The sequence below is a fragment of the Sabethes cyaneus genome, chromosome 1 (genome assembly GCF_943734655.1).
Source record: "Sabethes cyaneus chromosome 1, idSabCyanKW18_F2, whole genome shotgun sequence".
Lineage (NCBI taxonomy): Eukaryota > Metazoa > Arthropoda > Insecta > Diptera > Culicidae > Sabethes > Sabethes cyaneus.
Window position 1 is genome coordinate 3,720,656 of NC_071353.1, and position 27,615 is coordinate 3,748,270.

General features: G+C 41.5%; 1 protein-coding gene and 5 non-coding genes across 6 annotated transcripts in view; 4 read left to right on the forward strand and 2 right to left on the reverse strand.

Annotated features, from left to right (window-relative positions):
* Positions 1-27,461, forward strand: part of LOC128732553 (plastin-1) — a 52,257-nt gene extending 24,796 nt beyond the window's left edge. Inside the window, exons 2-6 of the mRNA XM_053825826.1 lie at positions 19,828-20,727; positions 20,793-21,003; positions 21,080-21,358; positions 21,421-21,674; positions 25,614-27,461. Coding sequence (XP_053681801.1) covers positions 19,828-20,727; positions 20,793-21,003; positions 21,080-21,358; positions 21,421-21,674; positions 25,614-25,973 — 2,004 coding nt within the window. The 3' untranslated portion in view covers positions 25,974-27,461. The remainder of the gene's footprint in view (positions 1-19,827; positions 20,728-20,792; positions 21,004-21,079; positions 21,359-21,420; positions 21,675-25,613) is intronic.
* Trnak-uuu (transfer RNA lysine (anticodon UUU)) lies at positions 3,061-3,133 on the forward strand. The gene has a single exon. It is a non-coding gene; the product is annotated as a tRNA-Lys (tRNA).
* Positions 3,238-3,364, reverse strand: Trnal-caa (transfer RNA leucine (anticodon CAA)). Its single transcript has 2 exons — positions 3,327-3,364; positions 3,238-3,282 (listed from the first exon to the last, which is right to left on the reverse strand). It is a non-coding gene; the product is annotated as a tRNA-Leu (tRNA).
* Positions 9,082-9,154, forward strand: Trnak-uuu (transfer RNA lysine (anticodon UUU)). The gene has a single exon. It is a non-coding gene; the product is annotated as a tRNA-Lys (tRNA).
* Positions 9,812-9,884, forward strand: Trnak-uuu (transfer RNA lysine (anticodon UUU)). The gene has a single exon. It is a non-coding gene; the product is annotated as a tRNA-Lys (tRNA).
* Positions 10,061-10,184, reverse strand: Trnal-caa (transfer RNA leucine (anticodon CAA)). Its single transcript has 2 exons — positions 10,147-10,184; positions 10,061-10,105 (listed from the first exon to the last, which is right to left on the reverse strand). It is a non-coding gene; the product is annotated as a tRNA-Leu (tRNA).
* Positions 27,462-27,615: the final 154 nt, after the last annotated feature.

The window sequence follows — 27,615 nt, forward strand, 5'->3', positions numbered from 1 at the left end:
TTCAAATCACTGAATGGATTTTAATGAGTTTGGTAGCAAATTAGAACGGATGTCTTTTCATTTTTGAGTTTTATTTGTTTGTACATTTTTTGTCTTTCACTCATTGAATAATTCCGTGATTGTATTCTATTCTATGAACGTCAACATCCACCGGTCGATGTTTTTCAACACACAAAAGCCATTGCGTCAGAGAAAGGATAGTACATATTGCGCCTATGAAGCCACTTCAAGTTTACCATTTACACTACTTTGTCTCAATGAGTGGATGATATCCATACGATGCGCTCGGTTTTCTTCGCCATATCAGTTACTCACTTTTTGCGGTTTTTCCATCGAGGAAAATCGAACCCGGCCAGAACCAGTCTATTCGCTCCAATGATAAGTAATTGCATAACCCACTTGGCTCCGATCCAATTGCCGATTAAATGGATTATATCTGGCCGGCAACTGTTTGCATCGTCCGACGTTCTCACTCAGTTTATGGACTGGCTACCAGTACCCGCCCCTTTCAGTGGAAGACCCTTGCACCCTTGCAGAGCATTGCTCTTCTGCGACTGGCAACCAATTTGTACACATTGCTTCACTAGCACGCCTTCGATTCATGTCGAGAATTGCGACGCTCATTTTTATCATTATATCTACACAGTTTCGACAGTGAATATTGCACGTCAGGCTAAGGGAAAAAATGTTTACATTCTCATTCCATCCGTTCCGCCGGTAGTAATTGCCTGATAACAAATTATCGAACCGCCAGTGGATAGGCATTGCTTTTGCAATTTACTCACTTTCTACCGTTCCGGTAGAACCAATCGTTCCGGGAGACCACCGGTGTCGTTGCGTACCGCCAATAAAAATAGGCTATAATAAGTAACACCATGCTTTGGCCTCTGTCTGTCAATCATCGATTCGAGGTCCATCTTCGTCACAATAAAGACAAATTGAGGCCTACTAAGTTTCTTGACTTGAGTCACTGTGGCACAGAATGTCGCATGATTTTTGTGACTGTGTAAGTAAATTTACGTTTCCTAGACTTGTTTTGTTATTGATTTCTCTGTGGTAAAAAAAACTACAGTCAAACGTGATGAGTGGTGAGTCATACCTTCACCCCTGAGGGACAAGTGTATATTTTAACAAATGCTTTGCGATTGCTCACGATTGATCCTGGTATGAATCAACACATTTTCAGCACAACTAACTTTCCAACTCACGACACTATTTGATTTGAATATTCGGTTCCTCGCCATATTTTGCATGCTGTGTCACCTCGGTATCGTCGTGACTCATAACCTTGATTTACGGCACGCTCTTTGTTCGTGCATAACAGCTCCATTTGAAATCAATCAATCTGAATATAGAGTACTGAGTGCATGCCTTCCCAAGAATGCACGCCGTTATGTGACTTATACACGGTCGACATAACAAACTCTGCTAAACAAATATAACTAAGAACAAAGGGAAACCCTTATGGGTTGGAGAAAAAGTCAAAGCAATAAACAGAAACCAGATGCCCCGCGCGATGCGGTCCGGTCGTTGTCGGCGTCCACAACAGTTGACTGTAATCAAAGTCATTTAGTTTAATATGTTTCACTACGCTTTTACAGTGCCCTCGCACACGGCTGACTGATTATCACGTGCAAGTGTTTTCTTCATTCCTTATTCATACCTCAATTGACGGACGGTGCAATTTTTACGCGAGATCAAAATGAAAAAACAATCTTTTGTCAGAAGTGGGATTCGAAGAACCCACGCCTTCTCATAGAGGACCAGAACGCTCAAACACACAACATCCGAATTGTTAAACTGGCAGGACCAGATTTCTCTTGAGTCTGGCGCCTTAGACCGTTCGGTCATCCTGACATGTTGAATGTCCGATCGAAAATACTGACGGTGCCCGCAGTAAGCACGAACACGGTAGCCTGTCTGTTCAACTGTTTAAATACCCGCTCTTTGATAATGATGTTCCACGTGATTAAACAAACGGTACTTGTTTACAGAGAAAAAAATATCATGTTTTGCACAACTGCTTCTACTGCTGCGGCTGCTGCTTGCATCTGAACCAGCATTTGTCAAGGCAATTAATTAGTAATAGATATTGTATCATTACCATGAAACCAGTATTTTTCCGCAAAGTTAGCTCTCTGTTAGTCAGTCGAGTCAATGTAGGTCTCGCAGTTGTCATATCGAATTCCGTCACGAGTAAAACCAGTTTCCTATTGCATTGCTTACGGCACAACCAGTTCCAACATTCAAACTATTCGAATTTATTTTACCTTATTAAACCCCATTTGTTCAAGGTCGGACGCAACTATCGTTTACCTGCATACCGATGCAATTTATTTGTTTATCAAGCTGCACCAAAAATTTTTACTCTTCACATCCACCAACAAAAACGATGTTGTGTAATTTTGTGCTTCGGCATTTGATTTGTCCATTTGTTTGGCTGTTTTATTTTCCGCCGCTTTGTTTCTCACCGAACGATCTCTTCTCGCACGCTACATATTTCTGCATAGCCGCAGCGCGGCGGAAAGTCGATCAGTAGATCATGAACTTGTTTAGCAACATCATAAACACACACACCCATACACATTTACATGCACCCACCGATGCTGAAACCTCCCAAGCAGCAGCATCACACTCTCAGCTTGTGCTTCTGAAGATAATTTGAAACAACAAACAAAAAAAAACCTTCTCTACATCCACCCTTGTGGGCACCTCCACCACACGCGAGTGTACACAGAAAAAAGCAGTTCAACGTTGTTTCCCCATGCAAATGCTGGCAATCGGATTGCTAATAAGAGTAAATTGATTGAAACTGCTAACGAAGATACTTGAAGGCAATTGGGAAAGAAAACAAAATCATTCAACAAGCAACCAATATGTCTCACATTCGTATAAATCGTTTACGAAACCAATAGCAATCGTGACAGTATTAACTAACCATGTTTTTTTGTTTCTTTCTTTTGCAGGTAATAAATCCATAATTTTCAAAATTAATTGATTCCGGAAGCAGTGTCTGGACAACCGGGCCAGGATGTGTGACGTGCTACTGATAAGAAAACGGCCCGGGTAGCTCAGTCGGTAGAGCGTTGGACTTTTAATCCAACGGTCTAGGGTTCAAGTCCCTATTCGGGCGGTAGAATTTCTTTTTTGTACCCAACTTTTTATTTTACCTTCTAAAATTTATGTACGCCTGGTAGCTAGTGAGTGGGAAATGGCTCGACACCAAAAAAAGTCTTGTGTCAGAAGTGGGATTCGAACCCACGCCCTCAGAGAGGACCAGAACGCTCAGGACTTGAACCCACCTTCAGGTGGTGGGTAAGATTGCTCTTGAGTCTGGCGCCTTAGACCGCTCGGCCATCCTGACATGTTGGGGTGGGGCAAACCAGAATGATTGGACAACCGTTCATGCAGAACAGCCATTTTGAAAAATAGTACTATGAATATCGAGCCATTGGCACAGAGTTTAAACACAGATTGTGCACTGAGAAAACGCACTGCACTGCAATACAACGCCAGTGTGAATGTATACAGTCCTATAATTTGCGACTACGAAGCTAAAAGAGATTTCTCTTTTCTTTTTTCTCACAAAAAACCAAACAAATATCAGCAACTTCGTAGGTATTATTTATGCATTTTTAAGGCCCGTTTTATTTCAGCTGAAAGATATCCAATAGATATTACGTAGGGGTACGAGGGGTAAGACCGGCACCCCAAGGGAAATGATCGTTTTGTCAGATCTGAGAGCATATCCACACACAGAATCAGTGTTTATTCTGCTTTCAATAAGATATGAGAAAGTCAATGCTTCTAGGCTACTATATTACAAAATACAGTATTTTTTTAAACAGACAAACAAACGGTGTTCATCAAGCAGTGCGGGTGAAAATCAGGACCTAATTTTATCAATCAGTTTACTTAACAAGTACTGAACCGATTTGTTAGCAGCCACCCCCAAATGAAAAGTGATTATGTTCAATGCACCGTTTTATTGTTTACGGTTAGAATCGGTTAGTAAGTCCCGATGATATGGGCAGATTACGGAATGCGAATCCATAAATACAGAATATGTGAATTGAAGCAATTTAAAATTAACCAAACCCATAAGCTGCCACCTGGAATCATACTAGAATTCAATGATACACACAATGACGTACAAATCATGGATCTAGTACTTTAATGAACATATCCAAATAACTTCCGTGTACTTCCGGGAAAGTGGCCAGGTTTCTGATTTGTTGATCGCACAATATCCATAAATACGGTAGATGTACGGTAGCCATTATGAGGAATTACCATAACATTGAACAACTTTTATATTCGATAAATGACTCCAAACAAGTTCACGTTGATTCAGAGTAAGAACCTGTTGGTATTGCCGGTGACCTGCAAGTATGCCTGTCTTAACCCGTTCTAAGGGTGCTGATCTCACCCGCAGAGCACACGTTTTTTTAAGACGGGCATTTTTATACATTTATTACTCTAACTTATTTCTACTCAAATCTTACTGATGACAAACAATACTAGTAACAATATGTAGAATGAAAAAAACTTAGTTTGAAACTTCTTCTGAGAATTAAAGCTTAAAACCTACTCGTGAAAAAATACATCGAGCTGCGCATTGACGGCACTCGCGTTTGTTTTGTTCATTGTTTTAACATTTGTCGATTCTTGGTAGGCTCGACCTGTTTTAAAATGCCTGAAATAATGAATACTAACATGCCCAGTATTTAATAACGCAATTACTTAATGCTTTCTAGTAAAATTCTAGGAGTTTTACCCCCAGTGCCGGTCTTACCCGCACTACTCCTACATGTAGTATTAATATGGGAAAGTTTGAATTCTCAAATAAAATATGCGGAGCACCGAATTAGGCACGCTTACGTATAGAATTTGAATAGAGTTTCGTTAAATTTAGAAACCCTAGAAGGTGATAATTTTGAAAATCCTTCGTACCACCATTACCCAAGGGAGGGCCACGCCAGCTTCGAAATGTGCATTGGTGAGCCAACTAGTATGAATCATAAAGTGACCGGACGAAGTCACTTTTCATTATATCGTCACCCAACACTGAAGTACGTCTCCACTAAGTTAGCAACGCTTCGCTTCGAAACTGGTTTTATTCAGCGTCGTAAGTGACTCTGATCTCTTTTCAAATGACTGCGTCGTTGAAGAGGATTAGGCTTCATCATGACGATCGCTTTTAAAGTTTCATTTGTATTTTTCTATTGTATTAATATTAAGTAAATGCTTAGCTTCAATTTAAGCTTGGTTTAAAGGTTTTGTTTAACAAATAAAACAAGTAGCTTCATGTATGAAGCAAAGGCAACAGTCACTTCCATTTCTTTGCTTCGACGATGTCGAGCTCGTCATAAAAGTACTAGAACTGTGGTTTTCGCTTGAACAATACGATTTTCACGAACATTCATTTCAACACTTCTTAGCATTTGAACCAAGCATTGTCGAACAAATGAAAATGAATGCAAATGTTTTCATCAATCACGAAACACGATGAATATCAAACATCACGAGTGTATAGTTGGCGTAGAACTAGATGGGTTATTCAAGTTTTTGTGTTAAAACCTGAAATATCAAAGAACAAACAGAGTAAAAATAAATAACATAATAAAAGTATCATCTCCCTAAACTATCGAAACTATTATCTTTGATTTATTATCAAAAAAGCGAGTTTCCGTGACTTTAGAACGCCAAAATAATGCCAGAAACAACTATTTTTGCCAGTGGCAAAATCGAAGTATGCTACAATAGAAATCTCACTAATCCTCACAGCTCTACTAGAAAGTTCAGAAAAAAAAACACTAAAATGGCTGTAACTTTCTTATCTTTCGATATTTTTTTACCAAATTTAGGAATCTTGCCGAAAATCTTTTCTATTTTATAATACCTACAGATCACGACCTTCTGTCGCATGGTTCCAGATACATTCCGGTGTTCCTTGGGGAACCGCAATATGTCTTTTTTGGATAATTTTGTCAAATTTTGCAATCTGTTTGAAACATATGAACTTTTTTAAACAAATCGTCGATGTTCATATCAGCTACTTTCTGCAGTTACGAGCCATGATACTCGCCATCCGGATCCGGAAGGTCAGTTTTCGGCCAAAACTAGTGCCGAAGTAAAATTGCTTTTCCCGTCAATTCGTGGTTTGAAAATCGGTATCTGCGGACCCGTAATAATCACCGTTTTGCCGAGATTCTCAACCATGATCGACAAAGCCGAAGCCGTGTACGTCATAGAGTCCGTACCGTGAACAATTACGAAGCCGTCGAAGAATTCATACGACTGCTGGATATCGGTAGCAATGCGCATCCAATCGGCGACCGCCATATTGGAGGAATCGAGCAGTACTCGAAAATCTGATATAGAATACGTCAATGTTGACTCTCAACATAGACCAACATCAAAAGGGCCATATTCCTCGCTAAACCAAAATGCTTGCTAGTACATATATACATCTTCGTGCATATCCCGAATCCTTCGAACAGGAGGATTGCTATTTATTGATCGCCTTTTATACACTGTCCACGTTCTTCCACGTTCAGAACAATAGCTTCTGGGTATCACGTTCGGTCGAACGGACAATAGTCTTTTGTGACTAGATTCGGTTCTACAATTGAAGCTAACTGCGAGGGAATATTCCAATGTGGCTTCCTGCCGCAACATACCTATTTTTCAACTGAACAATGTGACGACTGTAAGGACTCATCCAACATGTTTCTTATTTCGCATCATGATGCCGATCGTTCCTCCGGTGTAGAGGATTAACACCTTAGCCTCCGGAGTAGTTTCGGATGGCATCTTTCTACAGCTGGAATTTCGTCGAATGCTCAGCTTGCTCAGACCTAGACTATCGTCTGAATTGATGTCCTACCATTCACTGGGACTATAGCTGGGCTGATCAATGATCAATGATGAGGCCTTGGGAGTTCTACTTGATTCCAAAATCGACTAAATTGTGTCAATCTCACGGAAACATTTACATTCGTATGCGACATTTACATACGCGGCGGTGGTTCTTATAGTTCATCTCATCCAGTCAAGGAACACCCAAGGTTAAACAATTATTAGCAGCCTAGCATAGCATAGCATAGTTTGACCGCCCGTGTGTTGCCCGCGATTGATCAAGATCAGTTGAAAATGCACAAAGAACCCTCAAATTATGCCCGGGAGTAGCATTACATTTTCAGTGTGCATCTTCTGGTGATCTAACTTTTGTGATGATCAATAGCAAAGCTGGCCACGTCCATGCAGGTCGATTGAGGAAGGAAAGGAATGTTAGTTCGACACATGCTGTTACTATAGACCGGGGAATCCTCTGCATCATCCACAAGTGTCACAGGAAGGGATTGATGTTAGTGGGAAGGTATTGATCTGGATCCACCGGGGCTGGTGGTACGACCATTGCAATTCGAGTTCCCAAACGGTATGGGAACATTCACTAAGCCTGTAATGCGTCTACAATAAGATCTAAGATGTCGAATAAACTCATAGAGCGATAGTTCTGGACCGGCGACGTACAGTATGATGCATTATTTATTCGCTTCGAAATGTTAAATCCCGACGGGCATACATTTATTTCTAACTGATATAAAGACGCTAGTAGAAATGTATTCTTACAATCGCTTAAAGCGATCGGATGATCAATTGACAGACTAGTTAAAGGATAATAAATGTGCTTGGGAAACCCGCGGTGATTATATATCTGAACGGATACGGCGAAGCCCCAATCATGGAGAGTGCGGCGGGTCGAGTTCCGCGTAGCAATTGATAAACCGGCTTTATTACTAAGACGATCCAAAAACTTCAGTCAAGTCAGTCAAGCCGGCTTTTATTTATTGGGGTCAATGTTTTGCATACGTGATACGCGCGCGAATAAATTTTTGTTACCGGGTTTTATTCGTCGAACGGTTAATCGTCCCAAACCAAGTGCGATTAAGTGTACTTACTGGTCTCTTGTGAAAGAGCACGCTTCACCTTTTGGTCAGACAACAAACGCTTCAAAACAATCACACTTAGTTGCGTATCCACTAACAGGGTGGACATTTCCCAAAGTTAAACAATTTTATTATATTGTCTAAAAAAATTATGAACGTCTTAGTAGAATACGAAAAATTAAATGAAACAGTTGCAAGATTAGGCTCTGAAAACCACATGACACCACACATTGCTCGGCTACTTAATTAGAAATTAGAATATTTCCGGGTATGACCACATCCAAGAGCTAGGTAGGGACTTAGAATGGCAACAGCTATAACAAACTTTATTACCTTAAGAAAAAATATATTTTAATCGTACTCGACAGTCAACCAAAAAAATATTCGGTCAGCTGCGATTTATTTTTCTTTTAATAAAATTGCACCTCCACAAAGAAGACCTTGTCACTTTTTTTCTAATATCGAGGTAGTTGAATTCGCAAGTGTATAAACTTGCACGCCTGGGAAGCAAAATCATGCTTACATGTGATTGGTTGATTCGCTAATTCTTAATAGTGGTTAATTTTTACGCTTATTTCAATGGTGATTTGACAAATAACTATTATATTTGCTATATCAATCAATGCTTGGGAAAATTTACGCTCACTTGATACAAATATTTCTAGAATCCATTGTAAAATGACTTAGTTATAAGCGTGCAAAACATAACCACTTTTTGCTACATGTTTATTTCTTGTACTTCTAAAGTGCACCCAATATAGAAAACAAAAGCTATGTTAAATTATGTCTATGTTAAAATTATGTACACTAAAGTCGGTTTTTATGCGAAGCAGACATTTTGCGTAAATCAGTACTGCGTAAATTCCAAACTTCGCCTAAAAACCACAAATTTCGAAATTCCCATAAATAATAAACCGCGTAAAAAACGATTTCAGTGTATATCAGTACAGAATTGAAAATTAAATTGCTCTTGTGTTGAGTGATTTTTTAGAGAATGTATTCATATTTATTATTTTTTTGACAGTTTACTTGTCTGCTTCTACCTGTGTTTCTTCGTCTGTTTGCGCTTCTTTTTGTTAAAAAAAACTGCCACAGTATCAGATTTGTTCTAAGGACAACAAAATTTCATGCCCGGATAGCTCAGTCGGTAGAGCGTTGGACTTTTAATCCAACGGTCTAGGGTTCAAGTCCCTATTCGGGCGGTTGTCGTTTTTTGCACTCACAACTGAAATTTCACAATTGAATTTCAATAGAGCCCAAGTCGTCCAACTTGTAAACAAACGGATTGGAGACCATCATTACATAAAAGAGCCATGTCGGTTTGTTTACAAGTTGGACTTGGACCGTATTTTGCTTTTTTAACGTCCCACAGATAATTTGTGTAGAGAATGTGAATGTGCTTTAACTAATTAATTGTTAAAATTCGACGAAACGATTCTATCAATTTATTCTCATTTGTATAAGTACGAACAATTCAAAAATGCGCAACTTTACATACAAACATCAACAGCTTTGGGTTGATGGTAATATCTTCCTAAAATAATATCTACGAATTGAAATAAGCATTCAAATAGGATTTAGAAGCCGTCTATAAACCGTGGCTTATTTCTGTTAGATTGAGAAACGAATATTCGACATTAAATGAAGCGAAAAAAATTAAAAACCAAGTATAGCCACAATAGCGTCTATACCCTATTCTTTGTTATCCCACATTGAATGAACTATAAATGAACCCATTGGTCACTCATCAATGTATCTATACATTTGTTTCCTAGGAAATGTCTTTTCATTGCCTTTCTTCTAACATGAAAACTCTGCATCTGTATAACTAGCACTTTAATGAACGATTTACGTTATAAGCCCGGGTAGCTCAGTCGGTAGAGCGTTGGACTTTTAATCCAACGGTCTAGGGTTCAAGTCCCTATTCGGGCGGTGATTTTTTTTTCTTTTTTATTAGGTTAGCAGATATTGACTTGTTTTGACAGTGTTGAGCCTATTTTTAATTCGTTTGTAATGCCGTATTCCTATTCCTACTCGATGCTTTAAAAATTCTTTGAGATCTATCTTTCCATACTTGAGCTGCTAAAAAAATCGACAAAAAATTTCTTTGTCAGAAGTGGGATTCGAACCCACGCCCTCAGAGAGGACCAGAACGCTCGTGACTTTAACCTCAGCTATGCGGGGTAAGATTGCTCTTGAGTCTGGCGCCTTAGACCGCTCGGCCATCCTGACATGTTGGGGTGTGCCTTGCCAGTAGCACTACTGCTAAAGTAATCCCGTACAGTGCTGCTTCATTTACATCCAAGAGAATGAGTGAGCGTTTGAGAGCTAGAGTGCATGCGATATGGCACTCAGCGACACAAAACACGTGGCACGAATCGCGCGCGCTCGTGTGTATCCGCAGATCCGCGAAGCTGCGATTAACGTAGCGCGTGAATGTAATAGGATGGTAGGTAGGTAAGGTACGTAGTGTGTATTTTTATTGATTGCGGACGACCCCTTCCGTCTTTTTGGAGGATAATCGGTTAACATCGGTGTATGTATAATTCGTTTCGGTGCTAGCTGCTAGCTACGGGTTGGCACCAACTATACCAAAAAAGTGCAAGAGAAGTTTGGTCGATTTCGCTTCGGTAATCAGCTAATGAATTAAAGATTTTTACGTGCCTCGCCGATGAAGAGCTGATAATTACTGAGTTTTTTTGGTTTTAAGTTTCCTCTTTATTTACTTTTATTTTTTGATACTTTCCTTTGGTTTGTTGAAACACTGGACATCGACGAACGCTGCTAATACTAGCAATTTAGTTGTTATTCGACCTTCGATCGTGTTAGCTTTACTTCAGTTCATTTTGACTGCGGTTTCGGATGTTAATCCTATATAGAGTATTATTTTCGATTATCGCACACGAAGCATCTAGTGTCGTGATATAGGTATCGAACCGATGTGTTATCAATCGGTATGAAAACAATACACGAAGTCGCGAAAATGTAGAATTGTGTCGCATTTGGTGGAATTTTGCTGATAAGGATTAGCTGTCATTCATCGTACCTGTAAAGTACTGCCTTTGCTGGCCAGTTTGGTGGCAAAAGTACATCAACAAGGTGTCCCAGTACCTGCTCGAAAATTATCGGTCTTCGTTATTACACTTGGTGGTGCGGTGGGAATCTTAAAGTGAACATTAAAATTGCTGTTCAATTGTTTTTCTTCAAATACCGAAGACAGAAGATAAACCATCCCTCAACAAAATGGATATCCAAAGTGTGGAAAAAATAGACAACATAGAAGAGTTTCGAAAAGTGTTCACATCGGAGCTATACGACCAAGTAAGACCGTAAAACAGTTTGCTAAAATGAAGCACAAACACTAGGGTGCGGGCGTGACACGTCAAAGTTACTATTCCAAACCCCTTAACACATTTCCACTTCGATTCTTCGGTTTTATTCACCAGTTACGTAACGCAAGACTGAATCATTCTTGTGGGGGGGAACTGCAGGGAATTCAGACTGAATCATCCACTACCTACCTATTCATCCCCTATCCATCGGAAGTGTGAAACATTATAATTTGCCGACAGTCACTGGCCAAGCCTATCCGTTTTTTTGCTGAACTAATTTGAAATTGACACGTTTGCACTGTGTAAAAGCAGCCCGATGTAGAAAAATTCAGTTGAAGAAGGTAGTAAAGTTGCTGTCGCATTCGTATTGGCAGAATTTGACGTCGATAGCAACTTATCGGTTATCAGTTGCCGATTTCGAGTTAAGTGCGCTGATTGATACTTTTTGATCGATTGCACGGCGTTTACAACGAATTATAATGGAAAACAACCGAAAGCGATTTGATGATTTCATTAACAAAAAAAAATTAGCAAAAAAAAATGATCTAAAAATTCGATTTCAGTTACCACAGTGGCAAGGTCCAGAAAATTCCAGTAGGTATCCTAGCTAATGTTCTTGAAAATTTTTCGAAGGTCCCTCACAGGCAGGTACATAATGACCGGTTATCATTTTGTGACCGCTATTCATGCGCTATCTATACTGGGAATAGCAATTGAACCATAAATTAAACAACAACCAATCGATAAGTATCGACGATCGAAACATTGTATAAGCGACCGGTTGGGTTTTGGGTGTTGAATGCGTTCCAAACGGAAGTTGTGGCATTCCGCGACAAACATTCAAACGCACGGGGAATGCGCATTCATTTTCATTTCAATAGGTCACCACCGCTACAAGAAACCGGAATCCCTAAACGTTCGTTTGTGCGTTTTTTTTTCAGCAGTTGACAACGTTGTCATGACTACTCTTTAACACCACAATCCTTCAAAGTTTTGTATTTGTCGTAAATTGCCTTGTTTTTTGTTGCGGAAATTTGACAGAAAACCCATGGAAAGGCTGTGAAATTTGTGTTGTGTGTTGACCAAACAATACGTGCAAAATTGTTAAAGTGCGACGTACTAGTTGTTGTCAACTTGTAAGTGTCTCTTAAATTGTCACGATTTTTCGCAATTTTTCTGCAGATTTGTGAAAGTATGCTAAATCCGAGATCTTTGGCTACACGTAGCATAGAATTTAGCTGCTGATCCAACACGAGTTTGCAGAAATGAGATGAGTATGAGAAATTCTATAAGTAAGCACAAACATTTGAACAAAAATATAAGCAATGCTATAACCGTCAGTGACTCATGCTGAGCCTCCGTTTCAGATACCTAATGGCTAACCTTGCAGATTAGGAAACTTCTTGAAACAATAAGCTATTTTCGCTGTTGTCGTTGGTCACTGCATGATTCGTCTAGTTATCATTTGTAATCTTCCGCGAAAAGCGCCCTACCCGAGACACATGGTATGTACATAACTGGCCCCGGGCCGATGGCGATGCAAGCAAGCTTCTCGACGACGTCAACTGCAGCGGCTGTTATCATCGTACGAGCCAGTCAGCGTTCATTGTTTCCAACATGATCAGCTGCATTTGCTACGTGCAGTTACAAAAAACTGAATAATAACGTATCGTACGTACTAACGCGATAGATAATACGCCCGATAAGCTGAGGCCCTTAATCAGTAACCGACACAATGATGTTTGAAAAAAAAAATGTATGAGTGTCGCTTGACAACTTTTCTAGTATGAATTGAAATTCTCAATGATTATCTTGGATGTTTCGAAAACCTTTTTAAAACTAATCCAAAGTATAGTCGTTTCCTGAACGGGTGCTGTCTTTTGTTGTGAAATCTCTAATACTTCACTTCATTTTATTTCAATTTTCTAGTTGACTAGCAAGCAAGCGTCATCAATGTCGACGTCAAAAGACTAAGCTAAAATCTAATCAATAATCCATAATCCCTGTGGTTCCGTTCCGCAGTGATACAGGAACTCCCACCGACATGCGTAAAAAACACACAACAGTAGGAAATAACTTACAACAAAGTATCTAGTATCTATGAGTATTATCACTCCATGACATGTGGATTTAGTTCTGTTGATATGGGGAACATACCAAATCAGCTGTTTATTGAATGCGTAGTCGTGGAAAACATTGGTACTGTTCTGCTAGTGAAACTAAATGTGCTCAATCAAGTGCAATCATTTTGGCGGAGAACAAATTATGTACGTGGCGGTGTCAAATAATTACCATTTTTAACCAAACCATTCAGTACTAGAATCAGCACTCTAAAACTGTTCGGTATAAAAACACGTAGTCCATCGAATGAACCATTTCGAAGAAATATACCTATTTTCTACTGGAAGCTTTCATACTAACCAGTTCAAAGAGCTGATGCTGATTATACTTAAAATATCACATTTCTTTACAAATCCTCATATTTTAGACGGTATTTCCTAAAACACCTTGGATTGTTCGTGATTCTTTTATGAATTCTAGGAGTTTACAATATGATAGAAAATAAGTCCATTATTTGAATTTTAGTATGCTTATTTGCTTATTAATTAAAAGTCAACAGATTTTTCTATTCTACTGAGTATTTAAAAACTAATAGCTAAAGTTCCAAATCGGTTTTCAGCATGTTGCGGCTGACGTCAAAGTCAAAGTAGGACACAAAACGGTTGAAATTCCGTTGTAAGCCGGTTATAGTACCGAAAGTACTGTAATGAGTTCGCCGGTGCGGTATATGTAAGGCATTGTTCCGCGTTAAGCGAGGCCGAGTTGAGATGTCAGTACATCTGATACGCAGACGGCTCTAGTTACGTCCCGACACCTACGGTAACCTACGGAGGACCTACGGAGGACAAAGCGGATGAATCTCCGTTGCACCGACTCTATTCTACGGACACCGTTCTGGTAATACGGGCTCCATACAGGTGCGCAATACTCGAGGTTGCAGCGAACCAACGCACAGAAGAGTGATTTCAAACAATAAATATCATTGAAGTTTTTGGCGATACGCATAATGAATTTCTGGTTTCTGCAGGCCTTGTCGACAACGAATAAAACATGCTGTTTGAAAGTAAAGTAGAGTCCAGCAGTACCCCAAGATCCTTGACGCAATCTATACGGCGTAAGGGTACGCGTGTTACTTCACATTTGTCGAGGTTTAGTACCAAGCGATTGTGTTTGCACCATCCAGCGAATATCAACAGTTGCTCGTGGATTGCGAGAGTGTCCGATGAATCATTAACTTTCGAAAACAGTTTCAGGTCGTCGGCGAACTCAAGCCGAGGACCTTTGAGCATTAAGTTGACGTCGTTGAAATAAATGAGAAAGATCAACGGTCCGAGATGGCTACCTTGTGGGACTCCAGAAAAAGCGGTGAAAGCCGGTGAAGTGAAGCCATTGATAGACATGTTAATAGGACGGTTCGAAAGATACGATTTAAACCACTGAAACAGCGGCCCTCCAATGCCCAATTTGTCCAGTTTTGCAACGGCGATTTGATGATTTAGCTTTTCGAAAGCGGCGGAGAGGTCAGTGTAGATAACGTCTGTCTGGGAACGGACATCAAAGCAATCCGTCACGTACTTAGTGAGTGTTAGTAGGTTGGTAGACGTTGAGCGCTTGGGCATGAATCGCTTGGGTATTGCTGGATGAACGAGAAAATTGACACGATCGCAACGAGCTCGAAGGGTTTCGATAATGCACGTAAGACAGAGCCCTCTGTAGCTGTCTATGTTTCTTTTGTTCCCCTTCTTATGTACTGGAAGCATGTAAGCGGATTTACACATAGAAATAAATATGCCTGAGCTAGACAAGGCATCAATACAGTTCTTTAAAAAGATTGAAGGTACGCCATCCGGTCCACTGGAAGTTGAGCTTTTCAACTTCAAAGCGGCCTGCCTGATCAGAGAATCATCAATAGTCAGGTTAGTGAGAGAATATCGCTGAGATTTGGAACGCTGTCTAGAGCAGTCGATACTTTTGTTTCGGACAGCCTTTCATCGACAAAGACGCTGGAGAATTTCCGCGAGAACAGTTGACAAACCATATCCAATTTGGTCGCAGTGTCGCTTCCAAGGAGCATGGCTGATGGAAGACCGTCGTCTTTCCGTTGTGCACTAACATATTTCCTGAACGACTGGGGGTTACGCTTCAGTCTACGCTCAACGTTGTTTAAGTATTTTCGGAAGCAGAGTCGGCTTAACTTCTTGTAGCGCTTGTTGAGAGCCTGATAGTGGTTTCGCAGAGATTGGGTTTTATACATTGAAAACCTCCTCAAGGTAGCTTTCTTTAAGATTTAAGGCGACGTAGCGTGGCGTTTATCCAAGGCAAGTGCGGCTCTATGCGTATCGTCTTTTTCGGCACGTGGCGGTCGATGATATAATTTAAAATATGCGAGAAGGTCAAGACGGCAGCATTTACGTTGTTCTCTTCCAAGGCTGCGTTCCAGTCGATACTGTTTAATATACCTTGGATCGCATCAAAATCGGCACAGTTGAAATCGTAATAGACAGACAGCGGTGAGTCGGTCGTTTTGCATTGTGTATGTTGATGAATTGGAACTAATAGCGGTGGATGATGGAGAACATCTTTAACGAGTGGAGCTGGTGCCAACATACATTCTGGAGCCTGACTGCAAACACTAGCGAAGCAGAGATCCAAGCAGCGTCCGTTTTCATTGGTGAATTTGTTAATTTGCTGCTCAGTGGCTGTACTATAGCAGTTGAACAACTCGGTGGTGATCGGGGGAGGAGTTACAGAACTGAAGTCGACGAACAGATAGCGCATTCACGCCAATTAATCCCGGGAAGGTTTAGGTTGAGGGCTTCCGAAGTACTTAAATCGTTGCGTTCCAGCATCCAATTTGTCCTGCATTTGGACTCTAGGACCCTGTTGGCAACGATCCCAGATCTCTGTTGGAGGACGAAAGATTGCTTGCTGGGGTTACCTCTATACATGGAGTTATCGGAGTTGCTCGAGGTACAGATGGTGCCCAGTAGTTTTTTACGCTGGTGCCTTCGAATTCCCTGAAAAGTAGACCATGGGGTCATGGCCATGGTACCGCCACCCGTATTGAGAGCAATGTTTCGATACTACCGACTTTGAACGAAATATAATTCATGGCGGTTAGGTCAGCATCTTTTTTTTATCAGAGGAATCACTTTGATCGGATCATTACACTGCAAACAATCGTTGACCAGCTCGACGACGGCTTCGGGCTTCACACTGGGGGGGTATCCGAGAGGTAAAGCCAGAACAATTTTTTTGGAGGGGAAACGGTCGACACGGTTTGCGATGTGGACGATTTTGTACCAACAAGAAGCGGTTTGCTGAATACTGCACGCTCTTCGTGGCGTCGTTTTTTCGGCGGTTCTGCGGTCGCGTATCTTGATGTAAGAGGCGTAGTGGCGGCTTCAGAAACCTTCTTCGAAAGCTGTTCTATGCGTTGGCCATTGACAAGTATGGCTTGCTTCAATTCGCCGATAGCTTCGCCATGGCTACCAATGATCGATGATACAGCGCAGCTTACCGATGACATGACCCCCTTGAAGCGAGTCATTTTTATAAGCTTAACACACTCGTCACCCATCCAAAGCAGATTTTTACGTTCGCGTAAGACTTTCACAAAAGCCGCGTTCATTTTAGCGCATTTAACGTGCACGAGTTGGTCGCAGAAACCCATACACTTGATGTTTCTCCGTCGACTTGGACTGGTTTAGCGCACTGACCACAAGCGTTTTCCATTTTGAAATTAAAAGTTGAAGATTAGGAGGTTCGAATTTAAAACCGTAGCGCAAATGCACTTAGCTATCTAGCACTTTAGCTGTAGATGTTCCAGTGACGGCTACTGTGAATCGACTTTGTCGATGTACCAATAGCGGGTTGTGACGGTTATTCTGAATCACTCGTTAGCGGTGGTAAACACCAGAAAGCTGATCGCACTTGTAAGCCAACTAGAGTAATTGAAATCACTTTGCTATGCACTAATTTGATCTTATAAAACTATGATTCGATTTGCAATCGTTTTAGTTTTCACTATTAATGTATCATAAAATGGTTTAAAAGCAATAACATGCAAAAAATAACGAATAGTATCGGAGCGATTTGACACAAAAACAATCAATAAAAGATTCCCTCAACGGGGTGCGGGGTGTATGCGGGGTTGGCCTAAAGGGCCGAGGCCAGGTCGGTCAAAAGACCATATCCTCCAGGGGGCAACTTCCAGCAAGCCCTTCATGCTGTACCGGGGAGATGTTTACCGTAAGCCCGGAAGAATACAACACCGGCTTAGACATTTCTTTCTCGCTGATCGTCAGTTACAGAAGGACCTTCTTAGGGAACTTTGTGTGGGAGATATATTTGATGCCATCGCTTACCCCCTTGTTGGGGCGTAATCTACCCAGTACTTTACCAGTCGTTGCCGTCCAACATCAAGTCGGTCTCGCCTTCGCCAGAAAGATGTTATTCACCAGCGTCTTCAGCCCTGATCAACTGACGCATCCACATAAAAATGTCCATTTTGCCGAGGTGCTTCTTCACCGTTCGGCTCCGACATCTTCAAAATGCGGATGGCGGACTGCATCTTGCTCTTGGTGTCCTTTTCAGTTTCTGCTGCATTTAACCTAGCTCTAGAAGAGAGAGGATATTGTATGTGCCGGATCGGTTTTATCCGATGGACTCGAAGTGCCTCACGATGTCCAACTTCTTAACTGCAGGCTGCAGCTGGCAGTACGAACAAGGTATCGAGTGTAGTTGCTAGAATGTTTTCGTCACAGATGCTAAAAATCAATTGATAACATTGTCAAATTATTTCTGTCCACCTTCAGGTTGCTACGATTGGCGCTACATAGGTAGATTCATCACCAGTTGGCTGGGTAATCGCATAAAAAAATCGCTAAAATCAGTTTATTTTTATGCATATTTTATCAAAAAGTTTACAATTGTCGACAGTTCACTCGCAGTTGTGTTTTAGTAGGAGTAAACTGGTACCGTGTTCGTATTTCATATATCATATTTGAGACTTTGTATTATAGTTCTCTCTATCATTATTAAAAACGAAAAAAAGCACATGCCCGAAAATGTTCCCCTGTTTAGATAGCTTTAGTTTACGGTCTGCATGTAAGGCACAAACGATAATTTATCCATTTGAATTGATTTAGATCTTGATCCGATGGCTCAGTAATTTGCAATCCTAGTAGCCTGTAGCAATACCGCAGCGGAGGCTACCGAAGAGTTATCGATAATTACAAGACGACGATAAGATTTTGAATACCTGTAGTGGATATTTCGGTCACTGGTCTTATTTTCATTTTATCTGAAAAATTTGGCTGCCATTACTGTTTATTTTTTTACTGTATAACGCTGATTGGGGGTTGGTTTAAGAAACTACGCAACAGCCTTACATAACCTCAAACCGCTTACTGAAATTTACTGCTCACAATAGCTAATTCCTGGAAAGTGATTTATGCCACTATCACCTGAACGTCGAGCGTTAGATTATTAACACTTTTTATAACGATTTCGCTTTTACAGCTCGCAATCGATTAGGTGTGATTGGCTTACATCAAGGCAAGACCGCACACTGAATGTTATACAGTTTATATGTCCGCAAGCGCGCAGATTTTTTTCCAGCTAACCCGATAACAAAACAACAAGCAGTGTTGATTTACGCTTACTCGAATACTGAATAATGGAACATTAGGACTGCTTAGCCATCCATTCGAAAATATCTAAACATTTGATCAAAATTTACCGACTGAATTTCAACCAAAATCTCAATTCACTTCGGTTCTCAACTACCGGGTTACATAAATCAGTTAAATTGATGAACAATCACACTTTCTACAAAACGAGCAAGCGCAAAGCTTTGACCGCCGTCGAAACCACCAAGCACATGAGCAGTAGAAAAGTAGGAAAAATGCTTACAAAACGGAAAATAAACCTCAACAAGAAAGAGCCCCGTGCAGCCTGCTCAAATAGGCAAGAAATGAAGAAGCTGAAAAGCGAAGCGCCACAGCCGAGAAATGTACAATTTAATTGATTCTTAATCCAATTATGCGTTTTGCTACTATAATTTCGTTCTCTTCATTGTTTTCATTCTTCTCTTTTTAATGTTGAAACGACTACGACTGCTGCTGTTATTTCTCATCGAGTTCTAATTACGAACGAGCTTAGAATTCCCACGCCTCCCGCTCGCGTCGCACCTGTCCGTCTGGTCTGTCCGTCGAGTCCGGTCGGCGATGACTGACCAGCCAGCCAGTGCGGCATTTTGCATGCGGATGTTGAATGAGAGGAATTAAATTAAGCTCAGTTAGATTTACGTAATAACGAGCGACTCTGATTGTATTGAGTCGATCGTAAATCTTCCGGATGCTGTTTCACGCACGCGCATGCCACAAATTAACCCTTCTAACGAAACAACCGTAAATTGAAATAATAGTAAGCAAAGTTTAACCCGCTCTCTTTCTCCGTTCTTTCCCACTTTCCGACAGATCGACACCAATAAAGATGGTTTCATCGAGTTGAAAGAGTTGAAAGATGCCTTAGATCAGGTCGGTTTCAAACTACCCGGCTACCAGGTCCGTCTGATGATCGACGAGTACAGCAACAAGCAACGGTCGCAGAACATCGGCAAACTATCGTACGATGAATTCGAAACCCTGTGCTTGGACCTTAAGGCGAAGGACGTCGCCAGCACATTCAAAACGGTCGTATCGAAAAAGGAAAACCTGGAAACGCTGGGCGGTATGTCGGATTCATCCGCCGCCGGCACAACGCACTCGGTTCGAATTGAAGAACAGTTGGCCTTCAGTGATTGGATCAATTCCAATCTAAGCTACGACCACGATCTAAAGCACCTGCTTCCGCTGGACCCGGAAGGAAAACAATTGTACGATAAAATTAAAGACGGCATCTTGCTGTGCAAGATCATCAACCACTCGTGCCCGGACACCATCGACGAACGAGCGATCAACAAAAAGAACCTCACGGTGTACACAAAGTTCGAGAACCTTACGTTGGCCCTGGTATCATCGCAAGCCATCGGATGCAACATTGTGAACATTGACGCTCACGATTTAGCCAAAGGAAAGCCCCATCTAGTGCTCGGACTGCTTTGGCAGATTATCCGGATCGGTCTGTTCAGTCACATCACCCTCGACAGCTGTCCGGGACTTGCCACACTGCTGTCTGATGGCGAACGTCTGGAAGATCTTATGAAACTTTCGCCAGAAGCGATTCTGCTACGATGGGTTAATCATCATCTCGAACGAGCCGGAATAGCTCGACGTTGTACTAACTTCCAGAGTGACATTTCCGATTCGGAAGTCTACACCTATCTGCTGAATCAGATAGCTCCCAAAGATGCGGGTGTTACAATCGAAGCCCTCAGAGTAAGTTTGGAGATCGAAACATCGAAACAATTCAAAAATTTAAAACCTCTGATTTTATGTTTCAGGAACCAAACGCCATCAATCGAGCAGAAGTGATGCTCCAGCAGGCAGCAAAATTGAACTGCCGCTCATTCGTGACTCCGCAGGACGTTGTTAATGGAGTGTATAAGCTTAATTTGGCATTTGTTGCCAATCTGTTCAACAATCATCCGGGATTAGACCAGCCCGAAGAAATCGAAGGCCTCGAATCGATCGAGGAAACGCGTGAAGAGAAGAGTAGGTTTTTTTATGCGATTTAATTTCACGCTACCAAACTAGAAAGTGAAAATTTAATCTCCACTTTCGATTTCAGCCTATCGCAACTGGATGAACTCGATGGGTGTGAAGCCGCACGTCAACTGGCTCTATTCGGATTTGGCCGACGGTATCATCATCTTCCAGCTGTTCGACATCATCCAACCGGGCATCGTGAACTGGAAAAAGGTACATCAAAAGTTTACGCCGCTGCGTAAATTTATGGAGAAGCTGGAGAACTGCAACTATGCGGTCGAGCTGGGCAAGCAGCTTAAATTTTCTCTAGTCGGCATCGCCGGTCAGGACCTGAGCGATGGCAATGCAACGCTAACACTCGGTATGGTTTCATATTTTCTTTTGTGTGTGGAACACACATGGATTTACATATTATTATTTTAGCGCTCATTTGGCAACTGATGCGTGCATACACGCTGTCCATACTGTCGCGGTTGGCTAATACCGGCAATCCGATTATCGAGAAAGAAATCGTACAGTGGGTGAATTCGAAACTGCAAAATGCCGGCAAAAGTACCAGCTTAAGGAACTTCCAGGATTCGACCATTGCCGACGGTAAAGTTGTGATCGATTTAATCGATGCCATCAAGCCGGGCAGTATTAACTACGACAACGTGAAAGAGGGCGGCAACACCGAGGTGAGTGCCCTGTGGCTATTATGCTTTCGTTAGCGTTTTCATATTACAAACAGATGTGCAAAAAAACTGGTAGACATCAGGAATGCGACGGATAAACATTTTTACCAGAATGAATCCAATATAGGGGAAACAGAAAGAGAGAGGGAGAGAGTGAGTGTTGTTCGTTGAAAATAAACTTCGCAGTGAGAAAACTAAAAATAAAACCTATACCTGACGATGAGTGGCGCATGCGCTGTTGCTGTTGCTGCCGCTGTTTATAGGGAACTGAGTCGATAAAGAAGAGCGACTGGAATGGAATGGGTATTTTTATTTTCAAATTAGAATTCAATCTCGGAATATTTCTCCGTTCAGATCGTTTCTAAAAATTTGCGGATTATTTATTTAATTCAATTAGGTTTAGTAATTGATTATCCTTTATGGAGGGAAATGTGTAAGGTACATGTATGATATAAAACATTTCAGCCCAGCTCTGTCAAATTATTTAAAACTATTCATTTAGTTTAATGGCTTTAGATATTTACAAACGTTGTTTTTCATACAATAGAATGAGATATCTATTGATTATCTATTTGTCAGCAATGATGCAAACTTTGGTTGCATGTTCGATGGTAAAAAGCTATTAAATAGTTGCTACTTACTTGATTATTTCGAAAGAAGTGGGTGCTTTTGCAAGCTCTAAAACCGTTCTGAATAGAGTGTTTTAACTATTTATTTCGGATACACCCCATGTTACACAATTTAATCATATTGTATCACAAAATGTATTACAACAGATAGAGCCTTTTTTACCTCCAACAAAGTTGCTTGTAATAAATCTCCTAGGAAATGAACGTAAACCGTATAGGCAACCTTACTTACTTACTTACTTACTTACTTACTTACTTACTTACTTAGGTGGCTTGCCGTCCTAAGACAAAGCCTGTTGAACAAAATTTCTCCATGTAACTCGGTTGAGGGTTACCGCTCTCCAATTCCTCGAACACCGAGTACTCTCCGCCAGATCTCGCTCCACCTGGTCTAACCATCTTGCTCGCTGCGCTCCTGGTCGTCTTGTTCGTACCGGATTTGAGGCGACGCCGTCTTTGCAGGGTAGTTGTCCGGCATTCTTGCAACATGCCCTGCCCATCGTATCCGTCCAGCTTTAGCCACCTTCTGGATACTGGGTTCGCCGTAGAGCTGTGCGAGTTCATGGTTCATTCTCCGCCTCCATATTCCGTTCTCCTGTACGCCGCCGAAGATCGTTCTTAGCACTCGTCGTTTGAAAACTCCGAGCACTCGCAGATCCTCCTCGCGCATTGTCCATGTTTCATGCCCGTAGAGAACAACCGGTCTAATAAGCGTCTTGTACAGGGTGCACTTTGTACGTGGACTTAGTCTGCTCGACCGCAATTGCTTGTGGAGCCCATAGTAAGCACGACTTCCGCTGATAATACGCCTCCGAATCTCACGGCTGGTATCATTGTCCGCCGTTACCAGTGAGCCAAGGCAGACAAATTCATCGACTACCTCAAACTCATCGCCGTCGATCAATATACTACTGCCCAAGCGGTGTCGTTAGACCTCGGTTCCGCTGGCCAGCATGTACTTTGTTTTAGACGTATTTACCTTTAACCCAATCTTTTCTGCTTCGCGCTTTAGTCTGGTGTACTGTTCAGCCATCGCCACAGATGTTCTGCTGATAATATCCATGTCATCGGCAAAGCAGACGAATTGACTAGATTTGTTGAAGATCGTGCCCCGCGTCTTGCGCTTTCCGGTCGATGGTATCATATGCGGCTTTAAAGTCAACGAACAAATGATGCGTGGGAACTCTGTATTCACTGCCCTTTTGGAGGATTTGCCGCAGTGTAAATATTTGATCCGTTGTAGACCAACATTCGGGGAAGCCGGCTTGATAAGTTCCCACAAATCTGTTCGCAATTGGTGATAGTCGGCGGAAATGATTTGGGACAGTACTTTATAGGCGGCATTGAGAACGGTGATCGCTCGATAATTCTCACAGTCCAACTTGTCGCCCTTTTTATAGATCGGGGATCTTTCCACTCCTCCGGTAGCTGTTCCGTATCGCAAATTCTAACAATTAGCCGGTGCATGCGAACGGCCAGCTTTTCTGGTCCCATTTTAATAAGCTTCGCGCCGATGCCATCTTTTCCAGCTGACTTGTTGTTCTTTAGTTCTGCATGATGGCCTCCTTCGCCTATCGTTGGGCTGGCACCTCATCCCCGTTTGTTGCACCGTCTAAATTGCTTTCCCCGCCGCCATGGTTTTCCGCCTGGGCTCCATTCAGGTATTCGTCGAAGTGCTGCTTCCACCTATCGGTCACCTCACGATCGTCCGTCAGAATACTGCCAGTCTTATCCCGACACATTTCGGCTCGCGGCACAAAGCCTTTTGCGGGATCCGTTCAGTTTCTGGTAGAACTTTCGCGTTTCCTGAGAACGATGCAGCCGCTCGAACTCTGCATATTTCTGCTCTTCCAGGCAGCGCTTTTTCTCCCGAAAGATTTGGTTTCGCTGCATCTTCTTCTGTTTGTGTCTTTCCACGTTCTGACGTGTGGCACTGCGCATTTTGGCCGAGCGCGCTGCGTTCTCCTCATCCATCACCCTTCTACATTCATCGGCCAGCCAATCGTTCCGCTGATTCCGGGCCACATGCCCGATGGTGCTCTCCGCTACGAACGTTCACTAAGTATTCTTTGTCTCCTACCATATGTTCCGATGCTCCGCTATCGAAAACCCAGCGAAAACCGTCTCTAGGTTCCTTTTCCGATGTAACAAAAGCTACGTCATCGTTCGTCTGTCTGATGTCTGGAGTCCAGACTCTGGACAGTTTGCCCGTTTGTGGCCTATTTTTCCGCAAGCGTGGCATTTGAACGTAAATTTCCTGCCCTTACCAGCAAATGCTATTCCAGGTTCCAGCTTTTCGGTGCTGTGTTGTCGCTTTACGTCTTCATTCAGCAATCTTGTCCTGACAAATTCCATCGAACATTGCTCTACCGGTAACGTTTCCAAAACTGTTATTAACTACTTGCACGAATCGGGCATCGTTTGCAGCAAAAAGAATACTATCACGGCCTCAGTAAAATTCATCTCAACGGATTCCAGTTCACGTACTACCTTTTCGAAAACAAGGATATGTTCCTCCATCGGCGACTTGTCATTGTACTTCATTCCGGTCAGCTGTTTCAGTAGAAAGACAATTCCATCCGGAAACTCCAATTTGAAAAAATCCTTCCGTCAAACAGGTACACCCGTTGTGTACGGTCCTCTTCCATTTTCACGATTCTGGAATTCTTCGGTCCTTCCAACGTAAAAATAACTTCTATAGCAAATTCGATGAGTAAAACACTTTTTAATACGACTCGCAATTACTATGGTTACCCGTTGCGTGGGAGCCCATAACCTGTAGAGAAACACAAGTTGTTAACGCAGTGACGGTTTATTAACAAAGAGTTTGACACGCATCAGAGCTAGTCGTATTTATAGTAAACGTATAAATCACAGGTTGCTAAGTTTACAATAATAATGTTGGGTCTGTATTTCAACAATAATAATATTTCAGAGTGCTCACCTTGCCTCTGAAAATGGTGCACACTCACTCTGGCAAAACAAAACATTTTTAAAAAGTTATAGAGAATAAGAAAATCGCTGGAAAATGTTTTTGAACGACTCAAATGAGAAAGCACATGTTGTTCAAGTGTAAAATGGCTGAAATTCATGCATGAGCTTATTTTATTTCTTAAAGATTTTAAATTTTTTGGAATTTATTTAACAGGCGCGTGATATTTTTGTTCAACATTAAGATATTACCTGGATTCAGCTTGTTGGCGTTTTTTAAGCGAAAACTATTCCACAGCTAATAAATAAAGGGGCACTTATCTTTCCCCGGGTCCCGCTATGAAGCCTCTGATATTCTATTTCATTCGTTCGTTCGTTGCAGGAAAACCTCGAAAACGCCAAGTATGCCGTCTCGATGGCCCGTAAAATCGGTGCCCGCGTATACGCCCTGCCGGAGGACATCGCCGAGGTGAAACCGAAAATGATAATGACCGTGTTTGCCTGCCTGATGGCCATGGACTACGTGCCGAACATGGATAGCGTGAAAAACAACGGTACTACCGCCGCCGTCACCACCACCAACACCACCGTAGTGGCCGCCGCTCCGGAACCCGCCGTCAAGGTGTCCCCGAGCAAGGTGGAACTGGTCGAGCAAGTGTCACCGGTGGCGGCCATCGTTACCAACGGAGGTTCGGCAAGCAACGGAAACGGTACGATCGAGGTTGATGAATTCGCCGATTGAATAATGTCGGCGTAAATGAACAGAACAGAAACAGAATCAAACCGTCGTAATTAGTCAGAATGAGCAGATGCGGAAAAGTAGTTAGCCCCAGATAGATACTTTTTGAAAGGAATTGTTTTCTTCGGTGAGACTCCAAAGCAAAAGGCAAGCGAAACAAGGATTGGATTTTCTTGTGAAGAAAATTCAAACGACAAAATATATAGATCAAAGGAAAGCTGCAATAGAGATTTTCCTTGCAAAAAAAAAACAAACAACTACTATAATGTAATCTTTTCTTGTCCTGTAGATTAAGAGTGTAACATATTGCGATGTTTATTTAGATTTATTTTATCTAGTTTGTTAGGCATTTGAAAATTTAACAAATGATTTTCTACCGTCTTCTTGACGACAGACAAAACCATGCTGCAAAAAATGTGTATTATCTGGTAAGAGTTTTTTTTCTGCGTAAAATTGTTATTACTTTCTTTGTATTTTTTTTTTTCTTGCTATCTTCATCAAATTTTGTTGTTACGATAAAGCTTCTGTCATATAAATTATTAGGCAAAATCGTGCCAAAATTAAACCCGGTTTGAGTGGCTTCCGGCCGGCAAGAAAGGAATCTAAATTTACGGCCAGCGTGAGTGTGAATGCTTTTTATATGTTGAATGTAAGAGTGAGAGTGCTTTTTGCCCGGCTTATGTACACTTGTTATGATTACCAGCATTAAATTTAGACTATCATACAAATATCTCAACGTTGCTCGACCGCATTGGAAGTTCAAGTAATCGAAGTTTGTTTATTGTAACTATGTAGGTTATGCGTTGCGGCTTGATAGTATTTCACAAAGTCCATAGCGGAAGATTGCCGCAATCAACACAACAAATGAAGGTAGAGAAAAGTATTCAATGTTTAAAAAAATTAACGTGTTTTATTTGTAATCCCTGCATATGGTTAGGAAGGGCAATTGAACACACAGCAACATATACCACATACCTATATAACCAATTCTACACTATGTAACAAGTAGATATGCCAACAGGAATTTACTATATAGAGAGTTAAGCATTCAACCACAGCACAGTGAAAATGAACAAACAATAGCATTTTGAGCAACATTTAATTTACTACAGCCGTTTGGCCTATACTTATACAACAACAACAAAAAAACACACTGATTGACAAAACTAGAATCGGCAATTTGTGTACCGAAAGGCTCATCTTAGAGGTCGGGCCTGCATTTTTAGACTAAACTACAAACACTACCACACCAACTGTTGTGTGCTTCTTTGCTGGGCACACGCCTTGTAAGAATCGCTCCGAACACCACCAAGTAAAACAGCAAAAACCGTAACCGGTACGTTCTACGTAAATTATAAACCGGTTCGTAATTAAAAGAAAAATATACAAGTAACTACTAATTAGTTTAGGACATAAACGTAACTACAGGTTCTAATATCGGCAAGGCGAAATACCAATGCATATGAACGAAAATAAATCGGTGAAAATTAACCAGAAACGGGGCGGTTCAACTCAATTAGTTTGAAATCCAACCTCAGCGTAAGTTTATTCGAACTTCTGTTTTTTTTTGCACCAGGTAACTAGACCAACCATTGAACTATACCTAGTACCTCAATCGTAGGAGCTGTTGACAAACGCACTCAAA